The sequence below is a fragment of the Anolis carolinensis genome, chromosome 2 (genome assembly GCF_035594765.1).
Source record: "Anolis carolinensis isolate JA03-04 chromosome 2, rAnoCar3.1.pri, whole genome shotgun sequence".
In the NCBI taxonomy this organism is placed as follows: Eukaryota; Metazoa; Chordata; class Lepidosauria; order Squamata; family Dactyloidae; genus Anolis; species Anolis carolinensis.
The window spans coordinates 312,054,274-312,080,894 of NC_085842.1; the positions used below are offsets into that span (position 1 = coordinate 312,054,274).

Genomic DNA, 26,621 nt, shown 5'->3' on the forward strand with positions numbered 1-26,621 from the left:
CACGGGCCAACAACTAACTTGCAGTCTCACCTGCATCACAAGGTTGTTCTGAGAGTAAGAGTGTATTTGGGGGGGGGGGGGGGGACAACCTATGCCATTTTGAGCTTTGTGGAGGAAGGGGGAGAACATTATAAATAAATACGCATCTGGAGAAAATATTTTTACTTGATATAGATATAGATATATAGTGCCATTGTTGTACATGGCACTTTATACATAAAGAACCATCTCCCTGACCCCAGGCTTACAATCTAATTAAGACATGACACAAAAGGAAAAGGGAATGGCAGTGTCAGAGAGGATTAAGACCCGCAGGTGTTGTCTCTTTTTCAAGGAAGTCTTGCTAGAGACATGTGGTTTGTGGCGATATGACCCCAAGACTCATCTAGCATTACTCCCATTCACATCAGTGTAGTCAAGATGTGCTAGCTTGCAGATGAAAGAAGATGGATCTTCTTTTGCCTTGTAATTTTCCGTAAGTCTGCTTTGTCTCTCCTGACTGAGTTTTTCCGCAGTTGATGTCTCTTCTATAAGTCCAAAAAAAGGCATAAAGATGCTATCAGGCAGACATGGCTGCATACCATGCGGACGCTTCAACCGAATCATGTCCTCGTTTAGGCTAATGCACATCCAGACGACTTTCAGTCGGCAGAAACAAGAAAACAATGCAAATAAGTGCTGGCAAAACCTGAAATAGTGGGAGAGGGATGAAGAGGAGCTGTACTTATGTGCTTCTGATATTCCAGAAAATACAATGACTAGCGCCATGACAGATAGTCACAGTGATAGAATAATCCCTCAAAGAAATGGCCTGCTCTTTGTGAGGGATTGGGTGTATTGCTTTCAAAGTGTTTTGTGAAAATGGAAAGTTTTAAAAGTAAATAAGATGTTACAGATTTTTTTCCAGATGTATATATTCTTTTTTTTTCTTCCTTCTGAGCGTGAATTCCTTGCAATGTTGGCACATATGGGCCTGGTAGTTTTGTAACTAGGGAACAAGATGTATTCAGTGCCCTGGGTTTTGTTGTGTGTGATGCCTGTAGAATTTGCAAAACATTCAGTGCTTCAAAGTGAGTGAACTAGTATTAGATTCTCTGAGGTTGTTGGGTGTGTGTAGTGCTTGGGAGACTGGAAATCAAATGTTCACTATGAACTATGGGTTTTGGAACCATTTCATGGCGGGAACAGTAATCATCAAGTAGCTAGAGATTCATCATGGAGCACCAACATTCAAACTTGAGTTTGCAACATTCATTTTCACCCTATACATTTTAAGCATACAATTGGGCCTCCACATTTGTGGGCTTCACTTCAAACATGACACTGTAATCAACTTTCACATTAGAATTGCACTAGGACACTTAGAAATTCCTAGATAATTGTTCTCTTATGTTAAAAATATTGGGTTTTTAATTCATTATTTTCAAATGAATGAGGAGGATTGAGTATTCTAAGTATATACCAGTAAAACTGCCAAAATCATTTATCACCATGTGTGGGTGTCCCTTCAAATCTCCTGTTGTTTTATGCTGATTCCATATGGCAGGGGGTTGGGCTGGATGGCCTTTGTGGTCTCTTCTAACCGTATTGATTCTGAATTTCATAGGTTTTGCTTAGGCAAGAAATACTCAGGGATAGTTTTGATGGTTCATTCGTATGGAGGGACAATTGTATTTTTTAAATCAGACTTGAGAAACAAGGATTATAGTGGTTTGAGCATTGGATGGCTTTGGAGACCAAGGTCCAAATCCCTGCTCAGCCATGAAATTGACTGCGTGACCTTTGGCCAGTCACATTTTCCCAGCACGAGCGACCTCCTCTGAACCAATATTGCCAAGAAAACCCCGTGATAGGATCAACTTAAGTCAAAAATTATTTGAAGGCATGAAATAATAAAGTAAACTATTGAATAAATGTCCCCTTTCTCAGCTTCATGCATGGCTATCCAAAGAAGGCTTCCAAATTACCATAATAACATTGTCTGGAAATGAGTGGTTGATAACTAGTTTTCTGCAGCTAACCAACTTGGCATAATGGTTTGAGCATTGAACTATGACTCTGGAGGCTTGGGTTTGAATATCTATTTGACCCTAGGTACCCGACTAGGTGACCTTGGGCAAGTCACATTCTCTTAGCCTCATAAAACCCTGCATTATGGTCATCATGACAATAACAATGGTTTTATTTAATTGCAGTCTAGTTTTCATCTTGATATCTTTCATATTTATCCAAAATACTAATTGCCATGGAAGGTGGCGTGCGCCAATGTTTTTAAAATAAATAAAACTAATAAGTAGGAGAAGGAGACAGCAAACGTGCAGGAGGTCCTTAGTGGAGACAGTAATCTGATCTTTAATATAGTGTAGTGTCCTTTTGATTCCAAGTAGCGTTAAAGCTTCTGGAGCAAAGCCAGATATGATCTTTGGTAGCTATCTGTATGATCTTTCAGGTGTCTGTCGGCAGCGAAGGGAGGGGGAACTGCCCCAAAGTAGCAATGAATCTACGGCTATTTGTGAGCCGCATCTGTTCTTGGGGACTCCCTGTGGTTTTGCATCAGATCACAGACTCGAAGGCTCAGACAGTCTGGTAAACTTTGAACCTGTCTAGCTAGATACTCTTGTCCCAGCCACCAGCTCAAACATCCGTTTTGCTTGAGAGCAGGGATAAACTGCCGTTGATGTGGTAAATAAAGTCAGCATAGCAAACACAGAGGATTTGGGGAGGGGGCAGGTTTAGACTGGACTATATTAGTAGGTCATGCCACAGTTGCATAACCCATTATCCACACAGATTTATTTCAGAAATAAAGTCTTAACTTGAGATCCAAAAATTACCCAGCCCTAAAAAGGAATCAGACATATATTTGTTTTTGTTTTTTTACAAATGCATAGAAGCATCCGTGAGACCACTATGAGTACATTTTTTAAAATGTCTCTGAAGAATCCTCTTAGCATCGTGTAGGGGAGGCACAAGAAGCTTGGAAAAGTTGCCTTCTGGGCTACGTAGGGCAAATGTTAGTTATGTTCATTTGCACATATAATCTACCCTTAAAATGAAGGTTCCACTCACATTCACTTGCTGATTGTCTGAAAGTTCATTTGATTTGCTAAACAAGTGGGAGACTATTAAGAAACATGCAATTGAAAGCCTATGTATAGAGAAGAAACCAGTTAAAATGAAAGTTACATAGATGACATATAAAGCCATCTGATTTCTTTATTTCGAAAGCTGAAGTCTCCCATTCTTGAGATGAACTATGTTATTCTCAAGATGTTCCCCATTGTTTGGATCACCTCCAGAAGAACGTTTTACAAATGAAATTGCCAAGTGTGCTTTGGAGTAAAGACACTGCAAAGATGCTGTGGATAAACAAAAAATAAAACCTAAAGATACGTATGTTTAGGCTATCAGTTTACTCCACTTATTGTGAAGTGTCTCTAAGCCATCAGCAAACATTAACCCCTCTCACTTGAGATTCCACAATTGCTGTGATGTTTGGTGGCATTTCCTCACTAGAAAGATGCCCACCACAAGAGGAGACTTTTAATTTCCTGGAACAGCAGTGATCCTGAATTGTCTCCAGCAGCCAGCAGGAAACCATGACCAATATAGAGAGGATATTGGCTTGGAAATATAGTCCATATGAGCCAATCTCTTGGAAATTAGAGCAGACAGCGTGTTGGCATCATCATTAAACAGTCCTAGGTAAAAAAAATAGCAATTTTTATTTGTTTTTTTCCCACTTCCACACGGGGTCCTGTGCCCCTAACCCCAGTGAATATGGAGGGCTGAATGTAAATCACAGAACAGGACCTGTCCATGTGATACATGTCTTAGAAATTACAGAACGGTGTTATAACTTATGGAACAGGTCTGTGTGATGTGTGCCATCCCTTGCTACCTGTTATTAATAGGCAACGGGGCACAAGGCCTTTGCCAGCCTTGCTTCGCTGCTCACACAGTATGGCAGCTTGCACTTAGCCTTACCCACATCCTTATAAATTACGGAACAGGACATGTTTGATCTCCCCTTGAAATGATTGCTGACATGTGGCTTTTAACTGAACTCCTGCCAAGCCCAGAATGTAGAAGTCAGAATGAAAAAAGAAAAGAGAGAAAGGAAAAGATCACTTGTTATTTCTTTTTCCTTTATAACCATTCCTAGATAAAATGACAGGCATAGATATGCCTAAGGGTACCCAAAAGTGAAGTAGCTGCTGTTTTATATTTTAATCACAATTTGACCGTATCGCTATGGGACAAGAAGGAATTAAGGAGGAGCTGCTGGGAGAGATGTTAATATGAACACTTTTGCAAATGATGTATGTTAGTCACAGCTCAAAAGTCAAGGGAAGGAAAGAGGAAAGCTGAGCAGAAAAGAAACAATGCAGAAAGCCCAATGTTTCTATTATCTGTGTTTACCACTCCATCTTATATGTAAATATGTACACACACATACACAGCTGTTTTGGTAAAATGTTGAGATGAATAAAGGGCATCATAACTGTCATTCTCCCACCAAAACATACATCCTGGACTTTACATTTTCTGGCACAAAACATAGGAGTCTGTTTCATAAGTGTACTTGTTGGCTTATTAGATTTGCTCCTTCTCTTTCTGGGGGCATCTAGACTCATGTGAGTTGTAGTTTTACAAGATCTTTGGCCTTCTGTGCCAAAGAGTGCTGGGGCTTCATCAAATACAAAACCCAAGATTCCATAGCGTTGAGCCATGGCAGCTAAAACTACAGTATGGATGCATCTTCTGAGGACTCAGTTTCTTTCACCCATAATCTCTATTTGTGTTCAAATGCAGTTATTGAATATCTCTGTCTGACTTGATCTCAGTCCCTTTGTCTTTTTCTCCCTCTCCCTACACTTTCCTTTCTTCTTCTCAGAAATTTCCAGAACTGAAGTTTAAGTATGTGGAGGAGGAGCAGCCCGAGGAGTTCTTTATCCCTTACGTCTGGTCCCTTGTGTACAACTCGGCCACAGGCCTTTACTGGAACCCGCAAAGCATCCAGCTCTTCACCATGGACTCTGGCTGAAAGGACGGGCCAAGGCATCTCTAGCATCTCTCCGTGACCTTCCCATCTCCCAAAATGTGGTCCTTCAACCCCAAAGCCTACTCAGAAGGAAATTTGTGACTGTTGTATGCTCCCACTGCTTTTTGCAGGGCAGCATGCTAGAAACCAGGATACTGGGGACTCTGACAAGATTGTATGCTGTTGTTTACTTATATGTTTGTAGCACCCATGATTTCGCATTGGCAACAGCTGTTAGGTCAAAGTGTTAAACACAAAGGGGATGCTAACAGTGGTCAGCTCTTTTTTTAAATAAATGTAGAAGGGTGTGAATGTACAAAAACACATGTTTTGCTTGAGAAATCGGCATTTGTAAGTCGATTTCCTTTGAACTTTCTCTGGGCCTGGTTGTGCTTCAACACTTCAGTTTGTTTTTTGCTTTTGTTATGGATTATCACAACAGTCCTCCCTTTTCTTTAACATTGTACGTAACTGAAATGTCACCCAAAAATTAATGTTGTTTATAAACTCGGTGACATTTCATACAGAGGCAGAAAGGATAAATCCTTGATTTGATTTCAGTGATCCCATATAAAGGGGACGTCTTGATTGGAAAGGATGCATGGTTTGGATCAGGCGTTACAATAGTCTTCCTGGCTACCTTTATTTATGAAAGTCTGAACAAAATTGAGAGCAGCTGCCCACCAGGACTATCTTCTGTCCAGGTTGCATTTATCTCACTAAGGTTTATTTTGGACATGATTCTGTTGGATTGTGCCCATTCACTTCCATATTATATAGTGTCATTGCACAGTTGGCTTTTGGACATGTTTTCACGGATTTTCCAGACGACTGCATTCAGACCATGATTGATAGTGATCAGAATTCCCTCCCCATCAGAAATGCATGTAGTGTAAGCTTTCAAGGCAACAGATTGTGCCAGATAGACCTGGACATTTGCACACACCTCTTAACTCTTCAAATTGAACGTCCTACTCTTTTCATTCCTTTTAGCTCAAAGAAATAGGTGTGAAATGTTTAAAGTAAGGTCACCTTTTCACATGGAATATGGTCTTGACATGCGTAAAACCGCATAACCAGCCTGCAGAGGAAAGGGAACTGATAAAATATGCTAGTTTATTATCTTCCGCAGCTTGATATATTACAGAACAAACATGGCATACCTGGGGATGCAGGGAAGGGAGCTGACACTCTTCGGAATGGCTGTATGCATAATATCTCACTTTATTTTGTTAACCTCCTGACCAGTGTCGGTGCTGTGTTTTCCTTCCACCTTTTTATAAGCAAGGTCCTGCACAATTGGAATTTAAATCCCCATCCTATTTATTTAAAATGGCAAATGTACACACACACATACATGGGCAGGAGAGGAGTTCACAGGGGTTTGCACAGAGTCAAACTTGGGGAAGTGGCAATATGAAGACTGAATCGTCAGCATGTTCAGTGTAACGTATTAAATGACATTGGAAAGGTGGCTGAAAATAAGAGTACCTTGGTCTGCTGTGTTTGGGTTTTGTTTTTCTTTTTGGATATCTTGGTCAAAGGAGGACTGGTTTTTTGTAATGTTCTCCACAATCATTTCCTTTAAATAAAGAACATCTTGACTGCAGAATCTCAGAAAAAAGTCAATGTTTTAAAGGTGAGAGTCTAAGTTGCAAATTCTGAGGGTTTTCTGGAACATTTGAATGTTTTAGTTGAGTGATCTTTGTAAAATAACTGACACTAGAAATGCTGAATGTACTTATTTTGGTTGTTTTCATTGCTGTTGGAAAGTAAGAGATGGTCACCATATGCAGCTGTAGCAATTCACCTGGGACTTGGGTATAAAGGAGATTTTCTTTTGTGTTGTCCGCAAAAGCCGGGCGAGAGGCTTGCCTGTGCATTTCAGACTGTCCCATCCCAGGGACATCCTGAGTTGTTGAAGGTCAAGAGCAGTTTGCACTCAGCACAGCTTTTCCTTTGAATGTTGAGCCAGGAAGCTTAGAACTGGAGACACCTTGGTTCATTGCGAAAATGGCTCAACAGGTCAAAGACAAGAGAGGTTTTATAGAGAGTTCATGCAAAGACAGAAGAAGGAGGTTGGCAGAATGGGCAAGGACAGGTTTCTACAGAGATGGAATAAAGTTTATTTAAGACAGGAGTGGGTTTATAATCCTGCTGTGGTTTGTGCTTTCAGACACTATGAACGTCTGAATATGTCCTGGAGACTGCAGTCCTGAATATTCCTTTCTGCCCTCCAGATTTATAAAACACTATCTTGGGTTATCCTTTTCAGTATTTTGTGTGAAATATTTGCCATGTAGTAATAAAAAAAGAGGACATCGACACCATGGATGGAAGTGGTTTGGTATCTCTCCACTCTTTCCTTCCTTCCCATCAGGTAAGTTGTCCTCTTCCTTTACTCTCCCCCCCCCCCCTTATTGAAAAAATGGCATCTTAGAAACAGGAGAAATTGTACCATTAGACAAGGTGAAATGACCCACCCCTGGGTAGAACATTAAGTATCCAGAAAGGGTTGGGAGGGAAGAGGCATCATCATCATCATCATCATCATCATCATTGTTATGCTTTTCTCTCTTGATCGAGATCCAAAGCGGCTCTATTTTACTTCTACAAAGATTTCAAAAGAGGATAAAAGCAAAATATTGAAAACCATACACGAAAACAAAACAAGAAAGTACATTCAGCCCTCCACATCTGTGAGTTTCACTTTTGTGGATTTAATTTAATTAAAGTGCTTTCTCTGGGAATCAGTATTGTCATCCAGCACAGCTCAACTTCTACCCAAGAATTGCCCTGGAGGACCTAAAATGTTCTAAAGAGTTATTCTCTTAGGTTAAATTTAAGTTTGTCTCTCATGGTTTTTCCACTTTCACAGGAGTCCTGCGTTCCAAACACCAGTGGAAAGTGGAGGATCTACTGAATAAAAAATTACAAAAGCAGTGAAACAAAATCACACTACAAGAGAGATCACCTAGCATTAGAACAACTAGGACCTACACAACAATTGAGCCAGTTGGTTTTCCTTGGAGAGAGCATTAATCTTTTGGGTCCACAAAAATGGCTTTGGGCTAGACTTTGCCTACCAGAGAGTAAGGTTTAAAGCAGAGATAGGAAACGTGGTCCACAAGTTTTGGTTGCAGAATCATGGCTTATCTTTCAAATGCCCATGCTATCTATGGCTGCTGGGAGTCACGGTCTATCAACATCTGGAGGGCTATACAAGACATGCTCCTGATATAGAGAGACAAAATAGGACCTTCAGCTAAGAATTGAGTAGATAAATTCAGAAGAAGCTGGCTCTTAACCCAGGTGCCCACCCATGTATTTAGCTGATTCTTATGACTGCCTATGGGTCAAATTTTCCTTTGCTATCTTTGTTGAGAAAGGGTTATACAAGGCACACAGAAGGAGCCATAGCTTGTCAAAGGCTCATTCATGATGAAATCTGAGCTGAGCTTTTCCCAGATGTCATTCATAGTCACCATCCTATGTCAGATCAGGGGAGAACTTTCAAAAGTTACATTGAATTGGGAAAGCAATTTAATAGAAGATAGACATTGGAATATCTGTAGATCTATTTGTGTCTCTTGTATTTAGTGGCCCTCCTGTGATAGATGTGCTCAATTTTTTTCCTCTAACCAGTATTTTTATTTGATAAAATGTTAGAAAAGATCGGCAATGTAAAGACTAGTGTTCTGTCCAGCTCAATAATGTTTAAGCCAGAACTTGGGGAAATTACTGTCTGGACTGTAACTCTGAGACTCCTCCAGTCTGGATAACCGCTAATGATGCTGACTGGGGAATTTTAAGAGGTGTTATTCAAAAAATATATTTCCCAAAGTCTGTTCAACACCCATTTGTTCTCCTTTTGAGGCCAAGAGATAACACGGGCACCATTTAGGTAAAGCCCAGGATGTTAAAATAAATAGAATTCCAAAATAACCGTATTCCAATATTTATATTTGGTCAGGTCACAAATTGAGGCAGGGTTTGTATAAGGTGAGTCAAGTGGCTTTTTCCATTAATATTCAGCTTCTTTTTTAAAAAATGAATTTCTAGTTATCCTCTTTGATTTATGAAGATCACTGGAGGAATATACAAAGCATGTTCCTCTAGTTCAAAAGTAATAATCCACAGTTTTTCCCTATATGTAGGGGTCCTGTGCCCCTAACCCAAGTTAATGCGGAGGGCTGTCAGGACCCAGGCTGCAGAGCACCAATAACCATGCACAGAGACCAGAATCTATCTACTATCTTTATTAAAGGAATATATAAAGTCAGTAAAAACAAGTGTAGAATATAGTTCAGGAGTAGACCTTTCAGGAAAGGTCAAATATAGTCCAGGAAAACAATGTCCAATATGTGATATTAAAGTCCAAAGTTATAATCCACTTCACCGAAACACACACTATTTGGCAAGCAATAGTGTGGGGAACTGTCCATAGTCTTTGAGGCTTAAGGTAAATCCGAAGGAAACTGGGAAACAAGGCTTGAATCTGAGAAGCAAGGTCCGTGGTTTAAAACGCAAGACGAGGCAAGACTTGAGACTTGGCAAGATCAAACTTAAAGCAAGGCAAACATGAATCAAGAACTGAGTCCAAAGAAGTCCATGGTACAAGGCTGGGCTGGAAGCTTGATCCGGGATCTGAGAACTGGAGTACGAAGTCTACACACGATCTCACTCCTCAAGCCGACGAATTGACTCCGCAAGGACCCCCTTGCGGGCAAACACCTATATAGGATCTTGTTTTCCCGCCAAGGAACACTTTCTCTGGGGAACAAGAAACGAAACCTATACTGTGTCCAGATGCATTGACTCCTTAAAGTTTCCCAAGGGAAACAGACTTAATCAGCTAATTGTCTGGCAGCTATCCTGGCGCTCCTGCGAGTCGACTCCCGAGCGCTTCTATCTTGATTATAATAATCCCGGCGAGAAAATGGGGGAGATTTCTGCTCAAGGCTTGTTTGGCTGACTTCTTGTGGGCAAACATCTTGCAGGTGCAAGGGCTCCAAATCTGGCAGAAACGGTGGGAAACCCAAGTTTTCCTCTTCATCTGCCTCAATAGTACTAGGAACGGGACTACATGGCCCATGAGTCATCACAAGGGCTGACTATATTATACTCCTTTTTGTAGTTTTCACTTAAAATCATGGTGGCCAACTCTACCATAAAGTAGAGCGAACCAACTGCATTAGTTTATACGCAATTCACTGAAACCTATTTGCATGTAACAGAGAAAAAGAAACCCTGCTGGATTTAAACCAAGGGCTCCATGTAGTTAGTTTCCTATCAACCCTGGTTGTGAAGCTGATGCTTCTGGAAAACTCACAAATAGGGCACAAAAACAATAAGCCACCGTTGTTGCCAGTTCAAGTGATGTCCTGATGTTTTACTTGCACCAATAAGTCACATACAGCCTCTCAAATCTACCTGTTCATGACCAGAGCATCCTCTCCAGAGCCTGCCCTCTTTGTGCCTCAGAAATGTGAGGCATGCCATATAAAACTTCAGCTTAAAACTTTGGAAGGATGATTCGAGCATCCACAATATCCTTTACATGAGGCATATCTCCCTCTATTTTTGGCATTTTGTAAGTGGCTATACCCAGTCCAACAATATCTGGAGGGGCTTTAGTTCTGCACCTCTTTTGCAACACATTATGGTAATTCGATTGCTTTTTCATTATGATATTGTCAACATGGGAAGAATACTGTGAGAAGCTTGAACATACTTCATTTATTTAAGGCACCCTTCAGTGTTGAAGAACTGAATTGTTGCCTTGGTGGACCATGTTATGGTTTCTTCTAGGCCAGCTTTTTGGCCCCAAGCAGAAGGCAGCTGGAGTCCATCCCATTCTCTTGGATCAGGAAGTCCCTTGAATTAAGAAGAATGCCATCTTTTGGATCAAGAGGGTGGAAAGAGTTGAGGGTTCTGGGATCTGCTATGGGGTTATTTTTAACCTAGTTCCCCAAGAAAGATATTTCCTTCTCTAAATAAAGTTGAATCCTTGATTCTCCAGACTTGGTCTTATTTCTCCATTCCTCTCAGTTGGCCAATGAGAACTAAGCATGGAAACATTTTGGTTCAGGTGAAATTAGAAGAAAAATAGTGGCTCTGAGATGAAATCTTTTTCTATCCACAGTCCATAATCCATATACAGTGAAAATATCTCTGAAGTCACGGCAGGTTGGAAATTTTGAAGAGGATACGTTTTACTGCTGTTATTCTGAACCTTCAAGTTGTTTCCAATTTCTGGCAGACCTAAGTCAAACCCCTCATGGAGGCTTCTCACCAAGATATGTTTGAAGGGACATTGCCATTGCCTCCCTTTTAGGCTGGGAAAGTATTATTTGCTCAAGGTTTCCCATTGGGTTTGCATGGCCAAGTGGACCTAGGCCAATATGCAAGGCATGATAGCACATTGGCTGTTTGTGTTGTTACTCAGAAACCATTTCCAAATAACCCAAAATCACCCAACATGATCCCAGTCATCCCATGCTTTATTATCTCAACAACTGAAGTACTAAATAGATGTGTTAATATATATCTTTGAAATGAAATTGCCTAATCTCACCTTCCCCCAACCAGGACTCCCCAGATATATTGAAATATTCCAGCCACCATGGTGATTGTGTTGGCTAAGGGTGATAAGAGTTGCAATGAAAAACACCTGCAGATGCATTTTCCTTTTAAAGCCATCTGAATCAGAAGCTGTGGGTCATTATATCTCATGCTAGGCAATTACTTAAGTTGATTTTTGTATTCTTAAGTAGTATTTTCTCTTAATTGTTCTCTTACCACTTAACTTTACTGCCACTGCAGAATAAATTGAGTCTGACACCGCTTTAACTTCCATGGCTCAGTGCTATGGAATTGGCGAGATGGTGTTTTGCCTGGTCTTTAGCCTTTTCTACCAAAGAATGCTGGTGCCTCACCAAACTACACATCCCAGGATCCCATACTATTGACAGTTGAAGTTGTGTCAAACTTCATTAATTCTATAGTGTAAATCAGTGGTTCTCAACCTATGGGTCCACAGGTGTTTGACCTACAACTCCCAGAAATCCCAGTCCGTTTACCAGCTGTTAGGATTTCTGGGAGTTAAAGACCAAAACATCTGGGGACCCACAGATTGAGAACCACTGGTGTAGATGCCTCCTGAGTGACCCCAAATCACAGTGCCATTACGTGTTACAAAACAGTGTTCTAAAAAAGGCACCTTTATCCTTCCTACACCAGAAATATATCTTTTTATCACGCCCTCTCATTTGCCCCTGGACCCAACTCTTGGTTCTCCATCATCATTTTAATTCTGTTATTTAAGTGATACAGCTGACAGCCTTTCCAACTGTGGTGCCAGAGAGCTTTGGAAACAACTTGTACGAATTTCCCCAAACCGATCTTGTTCGAAAATCACCTTCTCTGGGTTGTCTGTGTCCAAATAAAGCGCTTGGAAATCATCCTGTGTACAGAACAAGAGGTTGTCGAAGTAGGTGAGTAAACAGCAACTATTTATGGGATGTCTGCCCTGAGCTCTGAGCAAGTTTTAAATATACATAATATTGTGGGGAAAGGGAGATGCTATAAATAGAGCCTGGCTCTGTGGGAGGTTTTGTGAAGCAGGCTGAATAAGCGATGGGAATGTAGTGGCGCTAAGAGGGCGCGGGAGAACCTTTCTGGTTGTATTTTTTAGAAAGTGCCTAAAAGTGGCACTTTTGGGGGCTTGGCCAGTTCGGGACTTCTCTTTTTTCTGCCTAAACAATCCTGGATGTTTTTCATTGATTGAAGAGGTGTGCATCCCACCTCGAAACCGAAATGGATTTATGCACAATGTAAGCAAGCTATATCGTAAGACTTTATATTATGTACACTCTCTGAATAAAGCACACATATATGTAGATACCTATTAGAATAACACACAATTTAGGGCAAATGTTTCGGGATCTCTGAAAGTCAACATAGCTTGGGTATATGTTTGTCCTGCCTCATGATGGTTTCAGGTCAAACATGATATGATACATTTTCCCCTCTTTTCTGACCTTAAATGGCATCCAATTTTATTGGCATAATAATAATAATAATAATCTTTATTTATTTTCTGCCCTTGTCCCCTCAGGGACTCAGAGCAGTTTACATTTTACATAGGCAAACATTCAATTCCTTTACAGTCAAATACAATGAGACATACAAACAAAGGCAAGGTTTTTCCTTTCATTTCCAGCTTTCTGAAGGTGGTGCTCATCTCTGGCCACGGGGAGTGCTTTCTCCATTTTCAAGCTGAGATGTGGCTGACAAGATTGCTTGGAGCATCTCTGCCTTTTCCCACAGAAGCGGTACCTATGTGTCTACTCACATTTGCATGTTTTCAAACTGCTAGGTTCACAGGAGCTACAGCTTGACAGATGGGAGCTCACCCCATCTTGCGGATTTGAACTGCCAACCTTCAGGTCAGCAGTTCAGCAGCACAAGGGTTTAACCCATTGTGTCACCACAGCCCCTCTGATGTGGACTACAGACTGTTGTGGACTACAGACCACTTCATCAGATGTCTGGTGTGTGGCTTCACTTGGTAGACACACAAGCATGCGCAAACATTAATTTTTGCAATGAATTTTTTATTGCTAATGCTATGTTTAGCCACCCGAAACAGAATTGCAAATTTATGTCCTTCCAACACTTTATGTTCCAGTTTTGTGAATTATATGTCCTTTAATCATTAGATAATCCTTCCGAATTCATGTTCATTTTGGCATGCATCTAGTATAACAAACCTTCAGTTTTACTAATAAAATGAACAACTGTTGCACGTGGGAGAGACTTCTAACAGAATCAATCTTTATTCTTTGTTCTTTTTTTAAAAAAAATTTTTAAATATTGAACATTTTAAATACATTTAAATGCTCAAAATTTATGTATGTTTGTATGTATGTATTTATTTACTGCATTTAAATCCCACCCACCTCACCCCAAAGGGGACTCAGGGCATCTCACAAAAGGCACAATTCGATGCCACATATGCAAACTTAAGTAAAACCATCATATAAATTAAAACCAATAATTAAAAAATATCAGTCATAAGACAAGTTGGTTAAAACCATGCAATCCAAAGGCATATTCCAGGAGCCATTCCAGTCTTAAATTGCACTATTCCATAATTACTTAATTGCACTGAGTATTACTGTTCTAAGGCTTGGTCCCACATCCATATCTTCACTTTCTTTCTGAAGATAAGGAGAGAGGGAGCTGACCTGATTTTACCAGGAAGGGAGTTCCATAGCCAAGGGGCCACCACTGAGAAGGCCCTGTCTCTCGTCCCCACCAATTGTGCCTGTGAAAGAGGTGCAATTGAGAGCAGGGCCTCCCAGGACGATTTTAACCTCTGAAATGGTTCATAGAGGGAAATACATTCAGACAGGTACGTAAGCTGGGCCGGAACCATGTAGGGCTTTATATGCTAAATGCAACACTTTGAATTGTGTTCCACTGGCAGCCAGTGGAGCTGGCGCAACAGGGTGGTTGTGTGCTCCCTGTACCCTGCTCCAGCAAGGAACCTGGCAGCTGCCTGTTGGACTACTTGAAGTTCCCAAACAGTCTTCAAAGGCAACCCCACATAGAGTGCATTGCAGTAGTCTATTCTGCAAAATCACAACATTTTCAACACAAGAGTACTCAGCATGTTAACTATCTCAGTTATAATGCAATAACCTTTACACTTTTTTTCTCTCCTGAGCAAAAAGAGAATATAAATATATATATAAATCTCCCTCTGAGTAAGTAATTAGTTATTATTTAAAAATAAGTTAAACATGGCACAATTAAGCAAAATAAAGCACTTCCAACTCTTGATTTTACATTTCCAAATCTTGATTTTAGCACTATTGAATTCTGTTTCCTAGGAAAGCATTTATGCTTTTCCAGGAAACGGAAGCCAACAGTGCCTATGCTGGTACAGGACTTTGTCCTTCATTTCAAATACCACATTTGTTAACCATACTCTACATGTAAAACATGACATGTAACCTTTCCTGTTTTCTTTATGGCTACCGTTAGACCAGGCATGGGCAAACTTCGGCCCTCTGGGTGTTTTGGATGACAACCCCCACAATTCCTAACAGCCAGTAGGCTGTTTGAAATGGAGGGAGTTGTAGCCCAAAACACCTGGAGGGCCGAAGTTAGTCCATGCCTGCATTAGACAAATATGGATAACTCTATTATTAATTGAAAAGGAAAACTGATTTATCATTCCATGGAAGTGCTAGAACAAAGAATGCCATGTCTGATGTTTCTCATAAATAAATGTCTCAGACATTACTTCTTAACATTCATCTTAATTTTAAAACATTAATTTCTACTTTTCCTAAGAAGTGCAGAAATACGTATACTATGGAAAAGAAAGTCACACCAAATAATCCCAAAGGGTTCTTGATCATGTCTATCTTCAAGAGGAAATTGAACCATATGTTGGAAATTTAGATTTTGTAATAGTCAAACTTTCTATTTTAAACATGAAATCCTCATGATATCATATTTTTGAAGATAGGAGTTATTTTTTTAAGGAAGAGTCAACCAAGAAGACACCATGGTGTATAATTTGAGCATTGGATCATGACTCTGGGGACTAAGGATCAAATTCCTACTCAGCCATGGAAACCCCATAGCTGATGCACTTATGGGGGAAAAGGTAAGGTTCAGCCCCTTGGGCAGGTCACACTCTCTTGGCCACAGAGGAAGGCACTAGAAACCCAACTCTGAACAAACTTTGCCAAGAAAAACCTGATAGGTTCTACTTAGGGTTGCCATGAGTTGGAAATGACTTGAAGACACACAACAATAACACCTTTAAAGATCCATAAATCACTGAAAGGATGGAGAGACCCACACATATTGTATAGCAATGAAAGCTTGGCAGAAAAAACTGCAATCTTGGCATTTTCCAATAACACTTTGTCGACATCAACTGATAGCTCCGATGGTGGAAGTGTGGTGAATCCACATGTGTCAAAATCAAAACATCATAACTAGAGCTGATACAGTTTTGATACAGTAATATCTGGAAGGCTGAAGTTTGTTTTGTTTAGTCAGGAGAGTTGGCTTTGGATTTAGATACAAGGCTAGTGGATATGATGTCTAACTTTAAAATGTCTGTTAACTTTTCCCCAGAGTCACAAGTGCTGCTTGGTTCCAATCCCCATCATCCACTGTCCACATCGTGGATAATCAAAAGAGATGGGAGTTGTTATTCAATAACATCTGGGGACCCAAATTTGGTAAAAACTAAAGGGCACCAACCACTATGTAAAAAAGGGATAATTGTCCCTCTGTGTCTATGGATTCAACAGCCCTTTGAAGGCAACCATAAGGCTAATGTGGCCCTTGGTGAAAATGAGTTTGACACCCCTAAACTATGGGGAGAAAGGTCTAGTTCAGCACCTTGGATAGCTACTCTACAGTTCAGACCAAGGCTTGAACTCAAATCCCCATCACCTCTAGCCAGTATTCCCACTGGCTGCGATGGCTGGAGATGATGGGAGAGGTAGTCAATGTAAGTGGAGGGCAATAGATTTGGGAAAGCTGAGTAAGGTACTTTGTGGAGGAAGGGAGAACTTTTGATAAGGGCTTTGAAGCTGTGCTTAGTTCACAAGCAGGTAGTTAGATTCTTTACTGGGTCCCTTGGACTGGAAACTTATTATGTTTTTTCTCTCCAAGCCTGATCTCTATGGAATGATCTCTCCCCACTTAGCTGCCTGCCAGGACACCCCTCCCTTCTTTATCCTCCTTTTATTAGAGCCTCGTCTCTTTTGTTTTTCTCCCTAATGATGTTCTATTTCAGCTCTTTTGATCCTTTTGTTATCATTCAGTCTTGCAACCCTGTTCTTTTCCAGCTTCAACAGGTGCACATCCATCTCCCACCCCGTTCCATCCTTTGTGCCTCTTATCCCACCCCACCCCATGATAAGCTTCTGGGCAGAGATATAGTGTATTTTAGGCACTTCTATAAATAATAGTGGGGTGAATAATACACTTGGATGGGTTTTCTGGATAGTTATTCATGGGGAATGGCAGTCTAATTCAGGGAAGGTCTACTGTTGGTCACGTTGGCCTCGAAGATAGTGACGAACAAGGACCTTCACTTTCCCATGATGAGATGAACTAAAAGAACCAGCCATCATTTCTACCCAGTTTTGCTTATGACCTGCAGCAGAATCCACTAGATGGTGCCATGTTGTGGTTCATGTTGAAAGACATCTAACTCAGGCAACACTTACCTGAGCACTAGAGACGCATGAGGATTTTTACAAGTGCAGGTCAACTATCTTTTACCCAAAATGCTTGGGATCAGAAGTATTTTTGGATTTTGGAATTCTGAACTAGATATTTTGGGGATGGGTTACAGATAACCCAGAGATAATGTTATGTTGTTGTTGTTGTTGTTTATTCATTCAGTTGCTTCTGACTCTTCATGACCTCATGGACCATCCCATCTCAAAGCTCCCTGTCGGCTGTCCATTATTTATTTACAGTATTTATTTACAGTATTTATATTCCGCCCTTCTCACCCCGAAGGGGACTCAGGCCGGATTACAATGAACACATATATGGCAAACATTCAATGCCAACAGTCAAACAACATACAGTATAGAACAGGGGTCCCCAAACTAAGGCCCGGGGGCCGGATGCGGCCCATCGAAGCCATTTATCTGGCCCCCATGGCACAAGGGCAGAAGGGGGTTGGGCTAAATAACCCAAGGGGTCTCTTCTTCTCTTACAACCCTTATTATTATTATTATTATTATTATTATTATTATTATTATTATTATTATTATTAACATTGAAGCTGGGTGGCCATCTGTCAGGGATGCTTGGCTTGTGATTTTGGTGTGCAGAGGCAGAAGGGGGTTGGACTAAGAGTCTCTTCCAAACCTCTTTTTATTATTATTGTTATTGTTATTATTATTAATTATTATTGCTCAGTGGCCAACTATAGTCCGGCCCACCAACAGTCCGAAGGATCGTGAACTGGCCCCCTGTTTAAAAAGTTTGGGGACCCCTGGTATAGACAGACACAGAGGCATTTAACATTTTTCCAGCTTCACGATTCCAGCCACAGGGGGAGCTGTTGCTTCACCGTCCACTAGTGGCTGTACTTCCACATTCCTTTCCTCGTGTTTTGCTGGCAGTTTTATGGTGTTGTAAATTAGTTAAATTAGCCTCCCGCATAAAGCTTTTCCCCCTGTGGCTGGAATTGAGCATACCCTCAGGAAGCTGGAAGCTGGAGTTTAAATTGCCTCTATGTCTGTCTCTGTTCTATGTGTATATGGCATTGAATGTTTGCCAATTATGTGTATATTGTGATCCGCCCTGAGTCCCCTTCGGGGTGAGAAGGGCGGAATATAAATACTGTAAATAAATAAATAAATTTTAGATTATAAACCTCAGGACAGGAGACTGTTTCCTATTATTTTGTTTGTAAAGCCCCTTGTACAGTAACGGCACTATAGAAATTGATGATGACGATGACGATGATGATGATGGAACATCAGCATAATCTCAGCGATGTTGCCTGCATTGTTGTATCCAAATAAGTAATTAATAGCAAGGTCCGAACAAACGAGGCATCTTATGTGTTGTTGAAAAGCAAGTTGACTCGGTGAACAAATGCTGGCACTTTGTGCCCTTGATTCTGTTTCCTTCTCTTCTTCCTCCTCCCCTCCCTTTTGTCTCCATTTGCTTTTTATTAGGAATCTTTCCTGGATGTTTTGAAAGCGGCTGGACCAACCCCTGTCTCCTTTCGGTCAGTTTACGATTTCCACTTCCAGAAAGGCTCTTAGTTAGAAATCTAAAAATCCAATAAGCGAAAGGCTGGGCGATTCCACTCTTTAACACTGATTCTATTGTCCAGGAATGTTTATAGTCACCTTAACTAATGGCAGGTCCTTCACTGACATACACCTGTTAAAAAAATAACTTGTGATTAAAGGTGCCAGCTTGGCCGGTGTCTGCGGTGCCAACTGTATGAACAAGCTCCCCACAGGGGATGTCTGGCTTGTTTCACGGCTTCCCAAAGCTGGGCACCTACCTGGGTAACAGCAAGGCACTTGGGGCAAGGTGAGGTCAAGGGATCTTGTCTGAAAAGGATTGAACCAGACCATGTCTCCTCTCGGTACCTCAGGAACAGTTCTGAGCATTTAAAAAAATCATCATCTTCAGAAAGGCACAATGGACAGTCAGTCCTCTGCATTTGCTGAGATTTGGGACATGGAAACCCAGTGAAAGTGAAAAACATCAAATAAAAATTGCAATTGTTTTAAAAGTGAGAGAACAGCTCTCTAGGAATTTCTATGAGATTTATTTATTTATTGTATTTTATTTATCGTATCAGAAGCGAAACCGAGGGTACAGTTGTAGTGTCTTTAGAAACACAAAGTTAAAAACTTGACATTATACTAAATGTCCTTTGACCAGAATTTGGCCACTTGGAGTGCCTCTAGTGAGAAGGTCCTCCATTGTGCACGTGACCACATTGTAGTATCTAAGTGGTCTGTGGTTTACTCTTGCCCACACCCGCATGTTGCTTAGGACGTACATAGTCCTAATCTTTTTTTTATACTGGTTTTAAACCACTTCATTAGATGTGTTGCAATAGCAGATTCCCAGATTAGTTTAGTGTTTACACCTTATTTTATTTTTTGGTTATAACGGCGCTCCATAAAGTCATGCCGGCCACATGACCTAGGAGGTGTCTACGGATAACATCGGCTCTTCGGCTTAGAGATGGAGATGAGCACCAACCCCCAGAGTCAGACATGACTGGACTTAACGTCAGGGGAAAACCTTTACCTTTAATATAAATGATATTTGTCTTTACTGTTCTAATGTAGCACAAATCTTACATAAAATCATACTACGTATTTTTGACATTAATATTAAAATCTGAAATATATACAGAAAGTCTTTACTTTGTAGCCCCATTTCTGAAGATCGGCTCTTCTAATTGATTGGCTACTCGAATTTGGTAAAACATCAGCACTCTTTGGCAGGGAAGGCTAAAGATCTTGTGAAACTGCCATTCCAAGGATTCACAGGATTCCACAGCATTGAGCCGTGGCAGTTAAAGTGGTGTCGAACTGCATGATTTCTGTAGTGTAGATGCAACTAAAGGCAGCATGAATGGGAGAGGCAAGGTAAAGGTTTCCCTAACGTTAAGTCCAGTCGTGTCCGACTCTGGGGGTTGGTGCTCATCTCCATCTCTTGTACATTCAAGATAACTTTATCTGTTATCTTGAATGTACAACCTATAATGCACACTTTAGCTTATCTATTACTGCAGCTTCGCTGGTTTTAATTCTGTTTTGTTAAGCGTGTTTTTATATCAGATGTTAATGTTCAGATTTTATAATTGGTGCATGTTTTTGTTTATTGATGTATTGTATACTGTTATTGCTTTTATTTGATATTTCTGTGAGCTGTCCCGAGTCCCCTTCGGGGGAGACGGAGGCAGGATATAAGGCCGGGCTGTGGCACAGGCTGGTTAGCAGCCAACTGCAACAAATCACTTTGACCAAGAGGTCATGTGTTCGAGGCCGTCCCGAGCCTGCATCTGTCTCTGTCTCTCTTCTATGTTACGGCATTGAATGTTTGCCTTATATGTGTGCAATGTGATCCACCCTTCGGGGTGAGAAAGGCGGAATATAAATACTGCAAATAAATAAATAAATAAACTAAATAAATATTAAATAATAAACCAAAGAGCCGGCATTATCCGTAGACACCTCCAAGGTCATGTGGCTGGCATGACTGCATGGAGTGCCATTATCTTCCCGCTGGATCGGTACCTATTGATTTACTCACATTTGCATGTTTTTGAACTGCTAGGTTGGCAGAAGCTGGGGCTAACAACGGGCACTCACTCCGCTCTTAATATTTATTTATTTATTTATTTACAGTATTTATATTCCGCCCTTCTCACCCCGAAGGGGACTCAGGGCGGATTACAATGAGCACATATATGGCAAACATTCAACGCCAACAGACAAACAACATATATAGACAGACACAGAGGCATTTAACTTTTTTTCCAGCTTCATGATTCCGGCCACAGGGGGAGCTGTTGCTTCACTGTCCACTAGTGGCTGTACTTCCTCATTCCTTTCCTCATGTTTTGCTGGCAGTTTTATGATGTAAATTAGTTAAATTAGCCTCCCCGCATAAAAGCGTACCTAAATTTCCCTACTTGACAGATGCAACTGTCTTTCGGGGCTGCATAGGTCAACAGCAAGCCAGGCTATTTGGGAGAAGGATAGTGAAACTGGTATATTTTAAAGCAGTTGACATATTGGGATGGCAGAATATTAACCAGGGCAGTCCTTGTCAAATTGAACAGCTGGCGAGTGTGATTTTGTTGGGCACCAATTCTTAGTTGCACTTACCAGCAAGGTCAATGGTTGGAAGGATGGGAGCTGCAGTCTATCGCTGCCTGGAAGTCTACAGATCTCCCCAACCTTTGTCCTCTCCGACTTGGTTTAGATGGAAAGGAAGGGATATGTATGCTTTTCTCTGCGTTTGTTGGCAGAAAGTCGGGGAATGATAATACAAATGAGTATCTTGTACGCCGGATGGAACAAAAACAGGGCCAAGTTTCAGGAGGAAGATGTGACGTTATCAAGGGAATATACACTGGGATGGAGGCTCGGGGTGCAGCTGCTGTCCATAGGAACACAATCAGCATTATCGCACACCACCATTGCTTTTGGGTCATTTGTCCCTCCAACTGGCTGTTTGTGGAGGCCGGAGCAGATTGGCATCTAAAAAGCCACAGGACCTGGAGACAGGAAGTCTGCATTTTCTTCCTGGTTGGGCTGTGGGAATGATTCCCAGCCTTTATTGCTGGCTCTGTTGTCGCTGGCTCCCTTTCGGTCAGCTCTGATAAGTCACGTATTTTTGTTCCCTGGCCCCCAGAAGTCTATGGCTCCGGCCGAAGGGGAACTGCCTTGAAGGGCAGTCGGGCCGTAGGCTGAATCACAACCGCTCGGAAAGGGAAGCTCGCGTTAAATTAGGAAAGCGAGAGGGAGAACAGAACTGAACTGTTAGGAAAGAAAGGGACAGGAGGACGCTTGCTCTTGAGATGCCCTTGCAGCAATCCGCCTCCCTCGCCACAGGAATATTAACAAGCAGCCAGGCCTCACATAAATCTTTATTGTCGGGTTTTGTGCAACTTAAAAACTAGGATAAGTCTCGCACCAACAAAGTCAAGAACAGGTTGGAAAATAAATAATTACATAGAGCCCATAGCACACAACCCATTGGCCTAAATACCCCCAAAGGCACTAGATCCCATTTGATCTTGGGAGGTAAAAGGGTAAAATTTGGTTAGGAATTGAAAGGGAGGCTGCCAATGAACACCAGGCGATGCAAGCTGTGCATTCAAACCTCCACATTTGTGGGTTTGATTATTAGTGGATTTGATTTAAATCTTATTTCCAGGAATCTCTAGAAACTCTGGTTAATCTTTCACTAGAGGTTGACCACAGACTCACGCCGGAGGACCTAGAGATTTATAGAAGGAACATCTAGAAATCTCTAGGTCATGGAGCAAGGTGAATCAGCCTCGTGCATCATGCAGTTGGGTTGGGTTGCTGACCTGAAGGTCGACAGTTCCAATCCGTGAGATGGGGTGAGCTCCCATCTGTCAGCTCTAGCTTGCGGGGACATGAGAGAAGCCTCCCAGCAGGATGGTAACACATCCGGGCATCCCCTGGGCAACATCTCTGTAGACGGCCAATTCTCTCATACCAGAAGCAACTTGCAATATGTTCTGACACTATTTTAAAAAATCATGCAATTGCCGAAGTCTATGCACTCCTGCCCTACATGTAGATGAGCCATAGATGGTCTTGTTAATTAGTAAAATAAAACAATGAGTTCTAAAAAAAAGAAAGTCACTGCCTCTTCCTTTGCAGTGACTAATTGCTGAAATCAACTAAGTACGAGCAGCTAAGGTACAGTAGAGTCTCGCTTATCCAACGTAAATGGGCCGGAAGAACGTTGGATAAGCGAATATGTTGGATAATAAGGAGAGATTAAGGAAAAGCCTATTAAACATCAAATTAGGTTATGATTTTACAAACTAAGCACCAAAACATTATGTTATACAACAAATTTGACAGAAAAAGTAGTTCATTACACAGTAATGCTATGTAGTAATTACTTTATTTACAAATTTAGCACCAAAATATCACGATGTATTGAAAACATTGACTACAAAAATGCGTTGGATAATCCAGAACATTGGATAAGCGAGTGTTGGATAAGTGAGACTCTACTGTAATAGTTTGGTGAGGTACCAGTATTTCTTTGTCAGAGCAGTTAGAAGAGCCATGGCTGTTAAAGTGGAATCAAACTGCATTAATTCTACGATGCAGATGCACCCCAAGAGATCAGCCTGTGAAACCTACAATTCATGTCTCCATGAATTCACAAAGAGTTTATCTCTCAGCCTCACCTCATTGTCCCCAGTGGCACAAGGGGTTAAACCCTTGTGCCGGCAGGACTGCTGACTGACAGGTTCGAATCCAGGGAGAGTGGGCGAGCTCCCTCTGTCAGCTCCAGCTCCCCATGTGGAGACATGAGAGAAGCCTCCCTACAAGGATGGTAAAACATCAAACATCCAGACATCCCCTGGGCAACGTCCTTACAGACGGCCAATAGTCTCACACTAGAAGCGAATTGAAGTTTCTGAAGTCGCTCCTGACACGAAAGAAAAAAAGAAAAGAAAAACCCACACCAGTAAAATGTAGACTACAGACTTATTTTACCGGATAGTTGTAAAGGTGGACAACAAAATTAATGTGTCTGAAGTGCTTTTAAGAGTTTAAAGGCATTGTGGGAAGTGCTAAATACCACGCTCGCTTTATTACTGGAGAACTATAACTAGAAGCATCCGTTCCTCAGACGGTAAGAGTAAAAAATCTCCCTCTCTTTACCCGGCAGAAAGACATAACACAGAATTCAGGCAGCACCCCTTTTGCCAAGCCTACATTGGAGACTATTTGCACAGAAATTGGCTGCATCCTTTCAGGCAGAACATCTCCGGGAACTACCTAAAATGTACAAAGTGATCCAGGAAGAGAGAACAACAGACCGAGGAGGAATAGCATAACGTTTCAGTTGGCAGCTTTCCTCCCCTTATGAATAACCACAGCACAAGCTACCTAAGTTAAACAACCCTCGTGTGATAGTGTCCTTCCCCATCACCTGAAATAGAGCAGAGCACAAGGTAAATTTGCCTTAAGCGGACAATGCACATCTGGGATGATTTCTCAGTGCCATCAAGGGAGAGAGCAGTGGTGATACTAGGGAGGAGCAAACTACAGAAGGTGCCACCTTCCTTCTCCATCTCATTTATCTGCAATTATTATTATTATTATTATTATTATTATTATTATTATTATTATTATTATTATTATTTTATTATGACACAGCAAACAAGATAGATATGCTGGATTTCATATCACAAAATCACAAGTCGAACATTTCCCAAGTGTCTAGGACTGTGTGATGTATTTTCGGATGATGCGCGCAGATCCCAGCAGGGTGGCCTTTTGCAGCTGGCAGATCGTAATTTTGTCAATGTCTATGGTTTCCAAAAGCCGGCTGAGATCTTTTGGCACGGCACCCAGTGTGCCGATCACCTCCGGGACCACCTGCACTGGTTTCTGCCAGAGTCTTTGAAGTTCAATCTTGAAGTTAAATCTTGAGTTTAATCAATTATTATTATTATTATTATTATTATTATTATTATTATTATTATTGACACAACGATGTTGTATGACACAGCAAACAAGATAGACATGCTGGATTTCATTTCACAAAACCACAAGTTGAACACTTCCCAAGTGTCTAGGACTGTGTGATGTATTTTCGGATGATGCGTGCAGATCCCAGCAGGGTGGCCTTTTGCAGTTGGCAGATCGTAATTTTGTTATTATTATTATTATTATTATTATTATTATTACTATTATTATCTGGTGGCACAGTGTGTTAAAGCGCTGAGCTGCTGAACTTGCGGACCGAAAGGTGCCAGGTTCAAATCCTGGGAGCGGAATGAGCGCCCGCTGTTAACCCCAGCTTCTGCCAACCTAGCAGTTCAAAAACATGCAAATGTGAGTAGATTAATAGGTACTGCTCCGGCGGGAAGGTAACGGTGCTCCATGCAGTCATGCCGGCCACATGACCTGGAGATGTCTATGAACAACGCCGGCTCTTTAGCTTAGAAATTGAGATGAGCACCAACCCGTAGAGTCGGTCATGACTGGACTTAACGTCAGGGGAAACCTTTACCTTTTATTGCAGATGTAGATTGAGGATGCATCTGCACTGTAGGATGGATGCGGTTTGACGCCATTTTAAGCACTATGCCTAAGGCTCTGAAATCCTGGTAGTTGTAGCACTATTTGGTAGCGAAGGTTTTAAAAGAGCCTGGATGACCATCTGTCGGGAGTATTGATTATATTTTCCTGCATGACTGGATGGCCCTTGTCTTTTCCAGTTCTATGAATGTCAACTCCCACGATTCCATAGCATGGAGTCATGGCAGTTAAAGTGGGGTCAAACTGCATTAATTCTACAGTGGAGATGCACCCTGAGTCTCAGGAAGGAGTGGGTGTTTTCTGTAATTGATTTCCCTGGTACCATCCTATTACCGTATATACTCAAGTATAAGCCGACCCGAATATTAGCCGAGGCACCTAATTTTACCACAAAAAAAACTGGGAAAACATTGACTCCAGTATAAGCTGAGAGTGGTAAATTTCAGAAATAAAAATAGATGCCATTAAAATTACATTAATTGAGGCATCAGTAGGTTAAATGTTTTTGAATATTTAGATAAAGCTCAAATTTAAGATAAGACTGTCCAACTCTGATCAAATCATTATTCTCATCTTCTTCAATGTAAATGTGCTTATGTGCTTAATAATAATAGAGTAAAATAATACATGTAATAATAATAATAAATACAGGAAAGTAATACAAATAATAATAAATAGAATAAAATAATAAATGCAATAATAATAATAAGATGAGAGTAAAATATTAAACGTATTAGTATTAATAATAATAATAAAATAGAGTAACATAAATGTAATAGTAGCAACAATAATAGAGAAAAATAATAAATGTACCATATATTCTCGAGTATAAGCTGACCCAAATATAAGCCAACCAGGACCCTCACCTGAGTATAAGCCGAGGGGGGCTTTTTCAGTCTTTAAAAAAGGGCTGAAAAACTAGGCTTATACTCGAGTATATACAGTATATATTTTGAGTCTCACGACTCAAATTACATCTGTCAGTACAATTGTGGTGGGAAAATCTAACAGGGTTACATTCTCCTGCATTCACCTTTTTAAACCTCATTCTTTCTATCCTAAATAGGAAGAAGTTTGCAGATGTCACATACTGAGTGAGAGTCACTGATTTCTTTGTTATGCTGCTTTATTATCCTGTAGAATATAAGCAAGCAATTTAACAAAATCGGAGTGAATGTGGTGTAATAGCTTGAGTGCTGGACTATGAC

General features: G+C 41.0%; 1 protein-coding gene across 4 annotated transcripts in view; it reads left to right on the forward strand.

Moving 5' to 3' along the window:
- dym (dymeclin) overlaps positions 1 to 6,656 on the forward strand; it is a 191,032-nt gene extending 184,376 nt beyond the window's left edge. For all 4 annotated transcript variants that reach the window (XM_008102762.3, XM_008102761.3, XM_062972565.1 and 1 more), the window contains one exon: positions 4,898 to 6,656. In XM_008102762.3, coding sequence (XP_008100969.1) covers positions 4,898 to 5,047 — 150 coding nt within the window. In that variant the 3' untranslated portion in view covers positions 5,048 to 6,656. The remainder of the gene's footprint in view (positions 1 to 4,897) is intronic.
- Positions 6,657 to 26,621: the final 19,965 nt, after the last annotated feature.